Source organism: Psittacula echo, assembly GCF_963264785.1.
Source record: "Psittacula echo genome assembly, chromosome: 10".
Classification (NCBI taxonomy): Eukaryota; Metazoa; Chordata; class Aves; order Psittaciformes; family Psittacidae; genus Psittacula; species Psittacula echo.
The window spans coordinates 7,790,924-7,806,652 of record NC_137741.1 but is presented as its reverse complement, the minus strand read 5'-3'; the positions used below and the strand labels follow the sequence as shown (position 1 = coordinate 7,806,652).

Sequence of the window (15,729 nt, the reverse complement as noted above, 5' to 3'; positions counted from 1 at the left end):
ATTTAATGGAGAACTAATATTTTTAAATTATGTTATAATGAAGGATAGAAAAGAGGAAAAAATTGTTTACCTAACTTAATCAGACAAGAAAAGAGATGTCAAGCTTTTGAGATCAGTGTTCTTCCATGAAGTTTTCATATGATATAAAAAGACAAAAGGAACAGTTAACAGTTTGGAGGGTGGGTGTTACTGCTTTGCCTTCTGTTCTAACCATCACTTCAATACTTGATTCTAAATAAAGGACATGTGAAAAGCTTTGTAGTTTCACATAGTAAGGAAGGATTTTACAGGGAAAAGAAGATTAAAAGAGTAAGGCACAGGAATAATAATAAAAAAAAAGGCAATTCTTTGGAGAATTTTGAGACAATCCAGTGTTCAAAACCAATGACAAATACTAATTTAGTTAGAGGAGGAATAAAAATACATTCTCTGCAATTAAGTAATACATGTAAATAATAAACAGATAATTTAGAGGAACTCACAGGTAACTTAAGAGCTAAATCTCTGAATAACTGAGATACACAACAGCAAGCAGAAACCAAAACATGGTATTTAATCCCTTTCGTCATCTGTTCCAAGGTTTTTTTGCAAGACTTCTGTTTTGATATGCTAGTTTTATTCTCCAGACACACAAATACTCCTAGCTAAAGTACTGCAAGGAACTGAAACTGTTTGTACCTGTGCCTACTACCTGCCTTAAGAGGCAATTTCAAATAAGTATCAGTACAAGATTCATAAGCAGAGAATTTAAAAATCAACTGAGGGTATTTTTTCTATTATTTTAATATAAGCAACTCCTGAGAGTAGGTTGCACTCCTTCATGTCTTAGACCACCAAGCAAACAAGTTGTACTAAACAGTGATCTGTACTAAATCCTCTGAATAGTTTCTACAGTGCTTATATACATCATGAATTCAATGCTGGATATTTTTTGAAATTACTTTACCTTTGGAAAGCATTCTAATTTTAAAAAAGAGAGGGAGAAATATCATCTAGGTCTAAGCTCCTTACTAACATGTTAATAATTTCTTAAAATCATGGTTCTGCTATTACTGAACAAGACATCATATTCTTTTCTTTCTCCAATTGCCTGCACCCAGAAATTAATTCTGAATAGAACTAACCAGAAAATGAGAGGGATGTGGATCTCTGCTGACAGTTCATAGAATGGTTTGGGTTGGAAGGGACCTGAAAGATCACCCTAACATGGCAGAGACACCTTCTACTAGACCAAAGTGCTCAAAGCCTCCTCCAACCAGGCCTTGAACACAGCCAGGGATGGGGCAGCCACAGCTTCTCTGGGCAACCTGTGCCAGGACCTCAACACCCTCACAGGGAAGAATTTCTTCCTAATATTAGATAAATATTTTGATAAATCCACCCTCTTTCAGTTTGCTCTTGTCTAAAGTCCCTCTTCAGATTTCTTGTAAGCACTCTTAAGGTACTGGAAAGCTGCTCTGAGGTCTCCCATGAGCCTTCTCCAGGTTGAACAAGCCCAGCTCTCTCAGACTGTCTCCATAGCAAAGCTGCTCCAGGCCTCAGAGCATCTCTCTTCTGGACATGCTCAAGCAGGTCTACATCCCTCTTGTGTTGGGGGCCTCAGAGCTGAAAGCAGTACTTCAGGTGGAGTCTCATGCAAGCAGAGTAGAGAGGGAGAATCATTTCCCTTGACCTACTGGCCACACTGATGCAGCCCAGCGTACAGTTCTAACACTACAGTTGCTAATCACACCTGCACACAAACTTACAGGATCCTCACCCCTTCCACCAATAGCCCAGGTAAATAAAGAACATGGACCTGAGAGGTCCAGGTAGAGCACAGAAGAACAACCTTCTCTTGGTTAAACTGTGGGATAAGTTTTTATTTTTATTGATTATCTCAGACAACTGTGTCTTCCCCAGTGATTCAAAGCATGATAACAGTGGCTGATCATAACGGGTTCAGGAAGTATCGGCTGTATTTAGACACCAAAAAATGCCACCCTCTAGTAGCCTTATCTGGATGATTTGAAAGCCATTAAACACACAGGGAATGAATGGCATGGTTTTATGTGCTCCCCTCTTCATGGATTTTTCAACAAAGGTTTTAAAATATCTTAACAAAAGGTTAAAGGGAGAGGACCTCTCCTGAGTCAACAGACCTTAGTTTTGACTTCCTTATCTTGCCTGGGATCCTAGAGCAATCAAAGACCCAGAATTCCCTCCCCCACCCCACCCCCCAAGCACACTGGTTTAGAGTACTCACTTATGAACTACATGAGACAAAGTTTTCAACTGTCAGTCAATGGCATACAAAAGCCTTTAACTGGCATAAACAATAAAAATCAGCTTACATGTAAGTACCTTAAATAACAAATCTCAGTAAAATAGAGAATGAACCACACCCCACTTCAAGGTAGTGCTGTAAATCAGTAAAAGCAAACAAATGCCAGCCTAATGTTTCCAGTCCATTCCCATCACCATTTTTATTGGATACATTTTTAAACAGCAGAATTCTGATCCTGATTTTGTGCCTGCTATTATACAAAAATTATTGCCTACAGCAGCTTATAAAATGTTCAGGTAAACATCAAGCAACTAAAACATACACTTCTCTACATTTTACATACTAGTGCTTAAATTTTCCAGGATTCTTAGATTTAGGAGTCCATTACAATGTGTATTCTTATAGCCTACTATTTCTTTGTGTCATTTTGTGTCAGTTGCAGCAAATGGCTTTCCCTAGTAAGCACACAGTCTGGAAGTTGTGACAGGTGCTACAAAACAAACTAAGAGGGGTTACTGAACAGCATATTCCATATCCAACATGAACACCAACAACTATGCTTCAAGCAAGAATAGCTCTTAGTGAAGCATTTGTCAGATTAAGGCCCCTGAACACTCCCATATCATTTGCTCTTTTTTTTTTTTTAAGTAATAAACCCCCCGTTAGAGCCCCCCAGAATTCAATTCCCCCTATGGAATTGAATGGATCTGTGATGTACTTCACTTTCCATGGCCCAAACAAAAACCATTAACACATCAGTGCCCTTGCTCAATTTCACAACAGAATTCTCTAATTCTGGAGACCACAAAAAGTTGTCATTTCTTCCTTAAATGTGACCAGTTGGGTGCTAGCCACACTAAAATAACAACACAATAAATAAGCACTCTTCTGAAAACATTTACATGAATGAAAAGCAGTAAAAACCATCCAAAAGATACTGAAGATTTATTAAAGCTCAGACAAATCCACTCATGACATGAAAGGATGCTGCAGTAAGAGTGAAAAGGCAAAAAAGAAAAAATGTGCTGTGTGTAGGTAGAGGGGTGTGTATTCACATGCTCATGTGTATGATTTTTAAGCAAAATTAACATACTAGCAACCCAAAGTTCAGCTTCCATTCATAATTTTTCAATTGCCTATGGATTAGGTGAGTGCCATTGAAACCTCCTCTTTAACCCTCTTCAGTGATACCTTATTGAGAAACTCTTCCTGTAGAGTTCCATGACAGAAAGAAGGATGCTGAACATTAGTTTTCTTCACCAGAAAAGCTACCTTCCTTAACTGGGAATGCCAATTCTAATCAAAGTTTTTATGCTTTACCATAAGCCGAATTTAAAATGTATGACTTTCAATATTAAAATTTTGCTCTTCACCTTATGTAGTCCTACCATACTTTGTCCTCATTCCTGATACCTTTAGGCAAATTCTGTGGTGTGAAGCAGGTATTTTGTAATTGTATTATTATTATGTCCAGACATGCTATTTAAAGAAATTAATTTAGATTCTGGATCACTCCCCTCCCCCCCAACATTATGATATTTCCTGGTTTCAAACCCTGGCCAGTGTCCTGCTCCTGACTACACCACACAGCTTGGTGTCATCAGCAAGTTTGCTGAAGGTGCACTCAATCCCACTGTCCATGTCACCAACAAAGACGCTGAATAACACTGGTCTCAACACTGATCCCTGAGGATCACCACTTGTCACTGGTCTGCACTTGGACATCGATCCATTGACCACAACTCTGAGGGTGACCACCCAGCCAAGTGGTCCATCCATCAAATCCATGCCTCTCTAGTTTAGAGACAATGATCTTGTGCGGGACAGAGTCAACCACTTTGCACAAATTCATGTAGATGACAACCAGTCACTCTTCCCTTAACCAAATTAAGTCAGCAACTCACCTGGGTAAGGGCTAATTTTCCAAAGAGAAACTTTCTAAGTTTCAGGAAGATCTTGGCCCACTTAGCTAGTCAGCACAGGAAAATTTTTAGTAGTTCTATGTTGTTCTTTTTGTAAACTGACCTATGAAACTTTGCAGTTCCCTTCAATCATGTCACTGAGTCACGGCTACGGCATTTTTAGCAAAAGCCTGTTGTAGAAGCCAAACTCTTCAGACTATTTTCTTCTCCAAGTCATCACATGGATTAACAGATTGAAGCAGTTTTGTCTAGTAACACAACAGATTCTGAAGGCACTTTTAATTTTTGACAGCCTTGAAGAAGTTCAAACTGTATTTTTAATCTCAGACTTACTACCAAGCCAAAAGCTCACCCATTAAAGCACCACAGCACTTTCGCAGTCAATGTATAAAGAAAAAAACTATTTATTAGACTTGTTTTCTGTAGTATGTACAAACAATACGGAAAGTGACAAAGCGCCTTTGCTTTGCAGAAACAGAGCAAAAGGAAAATTAAAACAAGGCATAAAACAAAGAAAGTATGTGTACAATAACAGGCACAAGTTTGTTTTTCTTTGTGCTAAAAATAGAGCACAGTACTTATCTTTGTGTAAGGAGTACTCCCCAAAGCCTGAAAATAACAGAGGTAAAGAATACAACCGTAATTAGAACTCTTTCTAATTTTCAGTTCTTTATCTAGATTCACTTTCTCCTAATATTACTTTCTTCAGAAACTGAGTCCACTCCCAGCAAAAAAAAAAAAAAAAAACAAACAGAAATGCTGTTAAGCAGACATTGTAAAAGAGAAATGATCAGACTTAGTCCTAGCCAGTTACCACAGCTAAAAGCGCCATTATGAAAAATGCGAGACATCAAAGCTAAGAATTTTGACAACTAAACCTTCACGATCTATCTTTGAAGCTTATGAAATTCCAGCTCTCATAAAAGACTGAACAACTTTATACAATAATGTTTCCTAGCCAGGAAACATAACATTGCCTGCAGTTACTTGGAATGTACAATAATTAGGGACAAAGAGAAAACAGTGCACAGCCAGTGCAGTTCAGCTTGGGAGTTTTCTTGCCAGAATTGCCATTCACTTAACCAAATTAAATGTGCTTTTTGTATCATGTCATATCGTTATATTAAAATAAAACCCTGAATAAAATTTCTAACAAGACTGACATGTGACAAAAATAGTCTGATCTAAATCCAGCATGCTTTCACATTAGGATTCCTTGTACTTTGCATTATAACATGCTACTACTGCAAATATATGAGTATGGGAGTTTCCCATCACCAAAACTGCTTGCAGGATGAAGGCTCATCTATAAATGTATCAGAAGCATCTTGCAAATTATCAAAATCCTATAAAGACAACAATGTCAGAGAACCTCAGGATATATTTCCAGATAGAATATAGAAATGAATATGCTATGATTTTAGATGGGTTTCTGAAAGCACCTCCAGACATGAGTTGTGATGTACAAAAGAAATTAAATGTGCTGACTTAGAAGACAAAATACAGTATTTCTAATATTAATGGCATATTGAGGCACTTCTATGCAAGAAAAATACAAGAAATAAAATTTAACTAACATGAGTTCTGTCCAACACAGATAATTTAACTTCTTTCTCAGTGAATAAAATACTATACACACTGCTCTGTATGTTGTTAATAATAACTTACTAGTACTAAACATCCTCTCTTCCTACCCACAACATCTTCCTTGGTGCATCTTGGGATTATGTTTTCCTTTCTCACACCCAAATCACAGCAGTGACTCAGTCAGTTTTGTTATGAATTACTACAGTCAAGTGTTTTTCCCCTTATGTCACTTCTTACTTATAAGCGCCATTTTTAAGAAATTGCTATCAACTGCATGACTTTGCACTTCATAGTACAAGATCTCTACCTGGTTCTGTTGTCATATTTTCAAGGCGATCTAGCTCTTAGTGTTTAACATTTTGCTCTCTGCAGTATTAGCAAATGCCTCCCAAATTTTGGCAGTCTTTTATCTTTCCTGCTTCTTTAATGCAAATAGGAAAACAAGATTATCCAAAAAACAGTCCTCGAGGAACTCCATTAGTAAACTCTCTCCACTCAAAGTTTCTTTTCCAATACAAACAACTGTAACCTCTCATTTGTCCAGTCCCGCAAAGCTTAACCTTTTTTCTACTAATGTCCATTTTTTTCTAGTTTAGGAATAATTCATTACATAATTTTCAGACAACTAAAAGAGTCTGAAGTCTTATTAGAATGAAGCACCAGGCCTGCATGTCACAACGTGTGTTTGTAAGCTTCTGCTTTATTTTACTTCTTTTTCCTTTACTCAAGCAATTTCTCTATATTTATGTTTTTCCTTCTAAGCTCATAATGTTGATGAGAACACAGTTCACTTTGCTCCCACTTTCTTAAATACAGACAGCATCCCAGGTAGTTAACAGACATTTCCAAAAATGCTATCCTATATGTACCAAGCTATTTCATCTAAAAACAAAACCACCAAAAGCTTTTCAACTGGAACAAGACCATTTCATCTTGCCTTTTTAGAGAAAAAGAAACATGTATTATGTGTTATGTCATTTTAAGCAGTAACCTAAGTTTCCAAGCAGAGTTATAACCTTGAATAAAATGGTTATTTTAGTGTAATGAAGCTTGCTCAACAATTACTAGCAAATGCAGGTTAGTAAGATATGCCCTGCAGAGTTAATAGCCTATGAATGTGCTTGCCTGCGCAAGCACTAACATTGTAAAGTCACAACACCTGTGCTGGGTTCTTAAAATACTTATGCATTCTATAAGGGCACATAGTAATGAGATCAAGATTTCCTGTGTAATAGTTATTGCTCAAATAGATGGACTTGGAGGCATATTTAGACAATCTCAAATTTTGAAAGTAACCACTTTTTGGACCCAAAATGTACAGCTTAGGCCCACCTGGAGTAGGCAGCAATTATACAGAGCTAAAGTTTCAATCTTACTAGTTTACTGTCTTATAAACTGTGTTTCACTAGAAACTTCTTCCATTCTTACAAATCTCATTTCAGAGGCAACAGAACTGCAGAGTCAGTACACTAGGACAAAGAAAGAACACCAAAACTTCGCAACCAAATTTCGACTTTATACGGAAGCAACTAAAGAAGACTGTCGGATTTTTTATAATCAGTTGGAGACTCTTGATAAATGCAGTTTCAATGCCTCTCTTCCTCTGGTGATAATAGTTCATGGCTGGTCGGTATGAACTCACATTTTATGTTTAATTCAAACTATATGTGATTTGATATACTTTCCTTCTCATTATGGTAGTGCCAAAAGTAACTTCAGAAGAAACGTTGTGATTAGAAAGATGGTGGATTCCCCTGGTAGCAAACATGGCTAGAAATAATACGAAGAAGATATTCCCCACCAGGATTCTGAAGGAAATCTACAGGCAATTTTTCATATGGGAGTCCCATGCCAAGAATTAGATTCAGCCCTGATTTAAAGCAGAGAGTTCGAACAAGCTGAATTAATGTGCTATGCTTCTAGAGGCCTAAATACCAGATTCATTTCTCTGATATGTTCACTGCCATATATTTACACACTTAGTGAAAAGTGCACACAATCTCCCCACATCTTTCTCACAGATACACCTTTAAAGAGAGCTTCTCACTTAGCCCCTTCAGCTGAAAATGAAGCCTTCATTGTCAATGAATTATCACTGAACTGTTTTCAGTTAAACTGTAAAAAAGAAAAAATCCCCCATGAAAACCTTTCTCAAAAGCCTAGCATTAGCACTGCTGTACTAATGGGACTTTAGATCAGCTGCTTCTCAGCTGCTGAAACAAAAGGCAGGATAAGAAATAACATCATTTAAACAGATCCTTGATTCTCATAGAACCCGTGCCATCACAACAAGGTGGCAAAATGGGTCTTTTTTGCACATCTGCAAATACACAAAGAAACTCTGAAAAACACCCTTGATGCATAGAACTTCCCTGACAAAAAACCAGCAGAGCTGACTTTAGATGAAATACCAACCTAGATTACTTTAGCCAAGTCTCCCAAAACAGAATTTGTTCAAAATCTATACCCTCCTCAAAGACAAACCATGTACCTGACTGCAGCTGCTGCCATTCACATTAACTTAGTTTGCAGACATGTCGGGCTCTTAGAGGAACATGTATGGAGACCCAGAAGTGAGACTGACTCCCAAATTCTGTTAAAACACCAGAAGACATAAGGATGTTCTATCAGCTGAGGAAATAGATGCAAGAGCAATCATCAGGGACTGTACATGATAGGACAAGGGGTAATGGGTTTAAACTTAAACAGCTGAAGTTCAGGTTAGATATAAAGGAAGAAGTTCTTCACTGTGAGGGTGGTGAGCCACTGGCACAAGTTGTCCAAACAAGTGGTAAATGCTCCATCCTTGGCAGCATTCAAGGCCAGGCTAGATAGAGCTTTGGGCAACATGGTCTAGTGTGAGGTGTCCCTGCCCATGGCAGGGGATTGGAACTGGAGGATCTTAAGGTCCTTTCCAACCCTAATTATTCTATGATTCTATGAATTCTGACTAATTCTGGTCCACCAAATCTCAGAATGGAAGGGCTGTAGAAGTAAATGCCTGCTGGTCTGCAATCCTCCAGGTTCCCTCCCTCTCCAACCCTTTCAGTTTAAATATACAGGGGACATCTGTTCTTGAATGAAATCAGAAATTTTCTGGGCATTTCTGTCTTTCTTTTTAATCAGTAAATCAGTAATACCAATCATCTCAGAATGAGGGTAAATATTTTGGGACATCATTTCACTGAAAACAGTTCATATTACAAGACAAATTATTATACACTTATATTCTATATTCTTTTTTTTTCTTGTCCGCCAAAATCTGAAGACTCTCAGCACTGAAGCATGTTGTAGCCCCCAAAATCTAGCTATCAGCATTACACCCTCCTTTTTTATATTATGGGTTTTGTTTCCTTGAGCATTTAACAAGAACTATTTGGCAGAGACAGCTTTACAGAAAGAATAGGTGCTTTTTGTTAAGTTCTTTTTTTTTAATAAAACAGGTGGATGGAATATTAGAAAGTTGGATCTGGAAAATGGCAGCAGCTCTGAAGTCTCAGCAAAAACAAATTAATGTGATCGTTGCAGACTGGCTTGTATCTGCTCACCAGCACTATCCCATTGCTGTACAGAACACACGCTACATAGGGCAGGAGATAGCAGACTTCCTGGAATGGCTGGAGGTAAGAGCCACCCATGGTTCTTTGGAAAAGACCTATTTATCTGTTCTTATGCTTCTGCCACCTTTCTGAAATACTATGCTGATTAATGATGTTCTTTTCAATACCTTAAATTTCTTTAATACATTGAAAGTTTTTCTTCCATAAACTTTCATATGACTTCATAGAACTTCCATTATGCAAGAGAAAAAAAAAAAGTGTTCTTGCTTATTAAAATATTTTTTATATATCTTTAGAGGTGAGAGAGCTTCATGCTATTTTAGCTTTTCAGTTAGCATGTGTCCAGACAGCTGAGAGTCCCACACTTTGAAAGCATACACACATAATCATTTGGAAGTGGTTATTCAGTAAAATGGGGTATGTTATCTGTGCTTTTATCTTCTGCTTTTAATGCAGAATTCAAGAATGCCATTGTGTCTGATTTTCACCTCAGCTCCTCAAAGATTATTCTAAAATAATGGCTTAGAGATCCAAAATGTAGAGGGAGACCTTTCAAGAAGGCAGACACGTCACACAAAGAAGATGACAGGGTGGGAGCAGCGAGTACAGAGCCATGTTAACATAGTGACTACTTATCAAAACTAGTACATAGGGAGCAGTGCCCATGGCTGGATTGAAAAGGCTGTAGACAAATCTGCAAGGGATCACTGGTCTCCAGCACCATTCAAGAAAACGCAGAAAGCAAACACTAGAATGAGAATCACTCATACAAACCAGGCAACTCTTATTTCCTCTATCTCCAGTACTAATTTAAGTTACCTAATTTGAAATTAAATTATACTTCTGGACCTCACAATGATTTTTTTAATACATTAATTTGAATATGGTGAGGCCTAAGGTGAAAGGGAAATACACTGCAAAGCTAAAAGATTTGTAGCAAATACTGTTGAATGGCTAAGCTGCTTTCAAAAGGAATGGCAGGACTAGCTGTCAGGTACTATGCCCAGCTAGGCACAGAAGAGAAGGCAGAAGAGCCAGTCACTATTTTTTTGTTGTGACATTAAAACAAACCTTAGCTCTTGGTCAAATGTAGTTTAAGTTGAGCCTAAAGTCATATTTTGAAGCTGTTTAATTATTGAATGAATGAAATGGTGGACTTCGTTCAGTTCCCAGGAGGACACACCACGTTGTCAACAATTACAGACAGTCTGTGATTTCTCCAGTGTCAGCAAACAAATCGAGGCCTGAATAAACAATTCCTTGCTCCAGCACTGCAGGTAGCTTCTCTTGTACCACAGTATGTTCTAGGATTTAAATGTACCACAAATTTTCACATCATTCAACTGAGTGCGTTCAAGCTGCACACCTTCCTTTTGTTGAAAAGCACCCCTCCTGAGTTTAACAGTGAAAAACCCCTTCATTCTAACTGCCCTAACTAGACAGTTATGCTTCTGGCTGCTTACAGGGTGGCAAGAATTCGGAATATCCTCAGTGGTTGTAGCAAAAACTGCAGTGCTGTGCAACATTTTAATAAAGAATAAAATCAAAGTAAATCTCAGCTGTCTTACTCCACGGGTTAGTAGGGGAATTCTTTACAAGTCAGAAAAACTTTCAGCCTTGCAGCTCACATGAAATGCTTAAGATCTAGATAGTACTGATTAGGTAGGAAGACAGGCTTCAGTCCGATTCTGCTTCAGTAGGTTAGTTTCATATCTGATATCTAGTTTTGCACAAACCAATTGAAAAAATGCCACTGTTGTATCACTTAGCATGTCTGATCAATGTTTTGCTACTTTGGCTTGTGCTAGTGTCTCAGGCAAAAAAAGCGAGGCACTTCCTACAAAGGATTGTTTTGCACTGAAGTTAAAGGATAGATACCCATTTTATAGTCATAGGAAAGTCAAATGCTGCAGACAAAAGGCAATGCACTTTTGCACCACTTGCAACAATCATCATCAAAAATCCTGCTATTTGCATTGATGGTTTTCCAGAAAACAGCAAGTAAGTAGCAGTGCTCAAATGTGTGGTGTTTTCCTGCTGTGTGAAAAGGAGGCAAGGAATAACATTCAGACAGGGGAAAGATTCAGTGCATGATCCACACACCTCATTTGACTTCCACCATGAACATACACATTTCCTGAGTTGTAATTCATGGTATTCCTAGCTTGTAGTAAAGTATTTCACTGTCTACATTTCACATTTTCTGCATCTAAATCAAGCTGCCACTGTCTTCCAGGAATCCATTCAATTTTCCAGAAGCAATACTCATCTAATTGGGTACAGCCTAGGAGCTCATGTTTCAGGATTTGCTGGAAGTTTTATTAGTGGTACGAACAAGATTGGAAGAATTACAGGTAAGAGACGTAATTTTAAGAAATATAACAGTCAGTGGATTTAAGTTATACAGATATTTGACATATCAATATCATATCAACATTTAGCTGTTGAATAGCAATATTTGCCACAGTTTAGACGATTCAACCCATTGCTTTAGAAATTAAGAATAAGGAAATTTAATTAAACACTTTTCAAAATGAAGTATCACCATATGTTGTATCCCTAATAGATGCTTAAATTAAACAAATTTAGCACTTGATTGTTTTGAAACAGGCAAATACACATGACTAGTTTGAAGTTCCAATTCTGATCTTGGATTCGTTGCCACATATCACAGATCCTTATACAACAGCTCTTGTGACAGTGCCTGCATGCCAAGAAGCTGATTTTACACTATGTGGCATACTACACCTGTGTGTACACTGAAGGATTTCAGTTCATCAGTGCTGCTTGTTCAAAGCATATTAGTATATCAAACCTCAATAATAAGTAGAAACCAACCACATTAAAACATATTTTGTGTAACACCTATATGTGTTCTTCAGTACAAATTACTCAGACTTGTAACAATAAGCTCGAATATTTCATAGTGTAAAAGCTATTAAAAATAAAAGTAATTGCATGCCTTGAGGGTGACATGCCTGCTTGTAGCCTGCGTTAATAGTCTTGTCCAGTTACATCTATGCAACTACGTTAGTACGTAATACCAACTGAAGAATCTCAAATTTAGAAGCTTGTTCTCAAAACTGAAGGCAGCTTTAAGCTACGCAGGCAGCCTTTCTCCATAAATCAGTTCCTAACAAAACAGAGCACCATGCAAAAATATCTTGTACACCGAAAGTCAGTACGACTCCCTAAGTGGTATATTATTTTTCTAAATACTGCAATAATTTGCCTTGAAGGCTTTTAAGTTGAGCAATTATTAGAAAAAATGTCTAGTAGACATACAGTCTCTCAAGCAATAAGTGAAGCTTTATAAAGTTTCAGGTCCTAAATGTGGGCTAAAAGTCATCCTTGTGGGACTGGTGTCTTCAAAAGGGCCTCTGAAATGCATGACCTCTAGAGTATGAAAACAAAATTAAGTAAACATCCCTCAGGTAATAAAGCAGGAGCAGCATGGTTTGTCTACAACAAACAAATCGATCTCTGGGCCTGTGTCCTTGTGCATGTAGCAGTTACTGCTTATTACAGTGCCTGTGTTTACCTTTTGGTGTGATCTTGTACCCTCTGCAGGACAAGGGTTCCTGGTGTTGTTTCTATGGTGAAAAACCTTGTAAAGTACCAGTGCTGTCTTTTTTTAAATACTTACCACAGGCTTTTCTCATAACAGTAAAAGAACAGCCTATCTGCACTACATCACAACTGGATTATTTGCATCTATTGCAGGCCTTGACCCCGCTGGTCCCTTGTTTGAAGGCATGTCACCAACAGACCGGTTATCTCCAGATGATGCAAACTTCGTAGACGCAATTCATACATTCACTAAACAGCACATGGGTCTCAGTGTTGGCATCAAGCAGCCTGTGGCTCATTTCGACTTCTACCCCAATGGAGGCACCTTTCAGCCTGGCTGTCACATCATGCATGTGTATAACCACATTGCAGAATACGGAATCACTGGTAAGAACCAATGGCACAAAATGGGAAGAAGTATTGCAGCTGCACTGACGGTATCTTTGGGAAGCTTTACAGATCTCTATGGTCTTAAACAGTATCTGGTGGGAGTATTACCTTCCATTATGTGCAAGAAATTTCTTTTCTAAAATTTGGTTATCTGATTTTTACATTTATTGAGTTCAAACTGTTCTTACTGACTCCAGTAAGGAATTTGGCTGCCTAGCACTTCAGAAAATGAGGCCACACGCATCCTGCTGTCAAGCACTTCTGAATAATTTCAAAGGTATTTGTTTTAGCAGTAGAGGAAATGAGAAAAATTATTCTAATTAAGCCAGATTAATCTAGTGTGCAATTAATTATTTCAAATCAAATAAAACACAGGGCTGTACTACTCACCTCCTTAGTTCACCTTTTCCCAACTCCATGTCCTTCAGCAGCACAGATGAGGCTCTCTCTAGGAGTTGATTGCCAGTGTTTGAGGCCGGGTTTTATATATTGAAGCTTATTTCCAAGGTACCTAAACATAAAGATATAGAGAAACTGATACAACATACTGAAAAAGATAAGGTACTGATGCGACTATCAACACAGTCTACGAGAAGACTACCTGATAGCATCTAATTCATAAATGTGAAACCAAACATCAGTTAGAAAGCTTATCAGTGAAAACATGTAAAAACAGTCCATCATGATATATCTAAATTACACAGAAGGAAACTTGTAATTTGATGACACAGAAGGAAAAGTTACCTATCATAAAATCAGATCTATGTATTTATTATTTTAATGTTTTTAATACTTTTTTTTTGGTCATTTCCCCTCAGTAGTAGCTGAAAGCAAAATTCAATTCAACATGAGAGTTTGTCACTCTGATAGGGACAAAAGATGACATTAGTATGTAAGCATTCAACAGACAACACTGTTCAACCATTCAGAATGGGGCTGCTGCCTCTAATGTGGCATGATCTGAAAGACTGCATATAGCCTTAAATTGTATTTCATATTGACTATAACAGCCAGGACAATGAAATCAAGGTTCATATTTACAGTCTTAAACAGGCTAGAGAAGTTTAAGCAAATTATTCAATTTTATTATCATGTGGCTTCAGCCAAACTATTTTTGAATGATCCTAAAAGTAAAGTTGTTACAATCTATGATTTCTGAGGCAAAATCTTCATGTAAAGGGGTGGGGGCTGGAGAGAAGGAAAAAACAATTATGTGAAGGGTAGTAAAAGGGCATGGGGGAAACAATAACAAATTGCTTACAGCTGGTTACTGTACTCTGCAGTTGAAATGTGGGAACAAGGAAGAGGAAAGAGGCAGAAGGGCATGAAAAATGTTGTTTGCATTTTTTCAGGCATTGCTCAAACTGTGAAATGTGCTCATGAGAGGTCAGTTCATTTGTTCATCGACTCTCTGCTTCACAACGACAAGCAGAGCACAGCATACTGGTGCAACGACATCAACACTTTCAACAAGGGAATGTGTCTCAGCTGCAGAAAGAACCGGTGCAACACACTGGGCTACAACATCAGGGAGGAGCGGCTCCCGAAAAGTAGACGTCTCTTTCTGAAAACAAGAGCTCGTATGCCTTTCAAAGGTTTGTGGGAATACTTGTTACAGTGTCCAGATTAATCACAGAGTGTGAAAATGAGCCTAAGCTTTGGGATCCTGTTTACTCATTTATTAAAGCTTATAAAAATCCATGGGAATAATCAATTTGCTGAGATAACTAAGGATCCCCATAGGCCATGATGATGATCATTCATCAAGATCCTGACAATTTTTCTGTGGTGAAAAGCATGCTGCATACTCGCCACAGGCTGGCTAACTGTGGATCTGAGGCCTCAGGGATGCTTTGGGTCCTGATCTACAGGATCTTCCTGCAACTGGCCTGTGTGAATTTGTGATCAGATATGCAGGCATACAACCAAGCCAAAAAAAGCAGCAGGATTGCTTTGGGAGGCCTCTAAACCAGCCTGTTCCAAGTATGCCCAAATTTTATCTGCAATTAGCCTACAAGGTGACATATTACTTTTCAAATAATGGACAGAAAACAGAACAACATGGACTTCTACAGGGCAGAACTGTAGTACTAAAACTGTGACTTTAAGTCCATTAAATTACTCTATCAAGAGCACAAAATGACAATTTTCAAAGCTCAGAGAGACAATCAGTGTGGCTTCCGGCACATATTACCAGAAGGGAAGCACTGTGACAGGGAAATGAGGCCTGTCTGCTAGCCTCCATTACAAAATGGTGGAGGCCTGACTGCAGGCTGATTGCGCCTTTTCTGTCAAGAGACAGAAGACAACTGCTGCTGACATTCACCTCCTAGTGGAAAGGTTTGCGTGCATTTCAAGCAATAACAAGCAGGACTGTGCAGGATGAATGGAAGGGACACACTTCTTCCAAGGGGCTTTCAGTGCAGTTACTTCT

At 38.2% G+C, this 15,729-nt stretch overlaps 1 protein-coding gene across 1 annotated transcript in view; it reads left to right on the top strand.

The window, feature by feature from the left end:
- LIPC (lipase C, hepatic type) overlaps nucleotides 1-15,729 on the top strand; it is a gene marked incomplete at both ends in the record, with an annotated part of 76,048 nt that overhangs the window by 53,430 nt on the left and 6,889 nt on the right. The window contains 5 exon segments of the mRNA XM_080626276.1: nucleotides 7,218-7,405; nucleotides 9,219-9,398; nucleotides 11,572-11,689; nucleotides 13,059-13,292; nucleotides 14,648-14,890. Coding sequence (XP_080482402.1) covers nucleotides 7,218-7,405; nucleotides 9,219-9,398; nucleotides 11,572-11,689; nucleotides 13,059-13,292; nucleotides 14,648-14,890 — 963 coding nt within the window.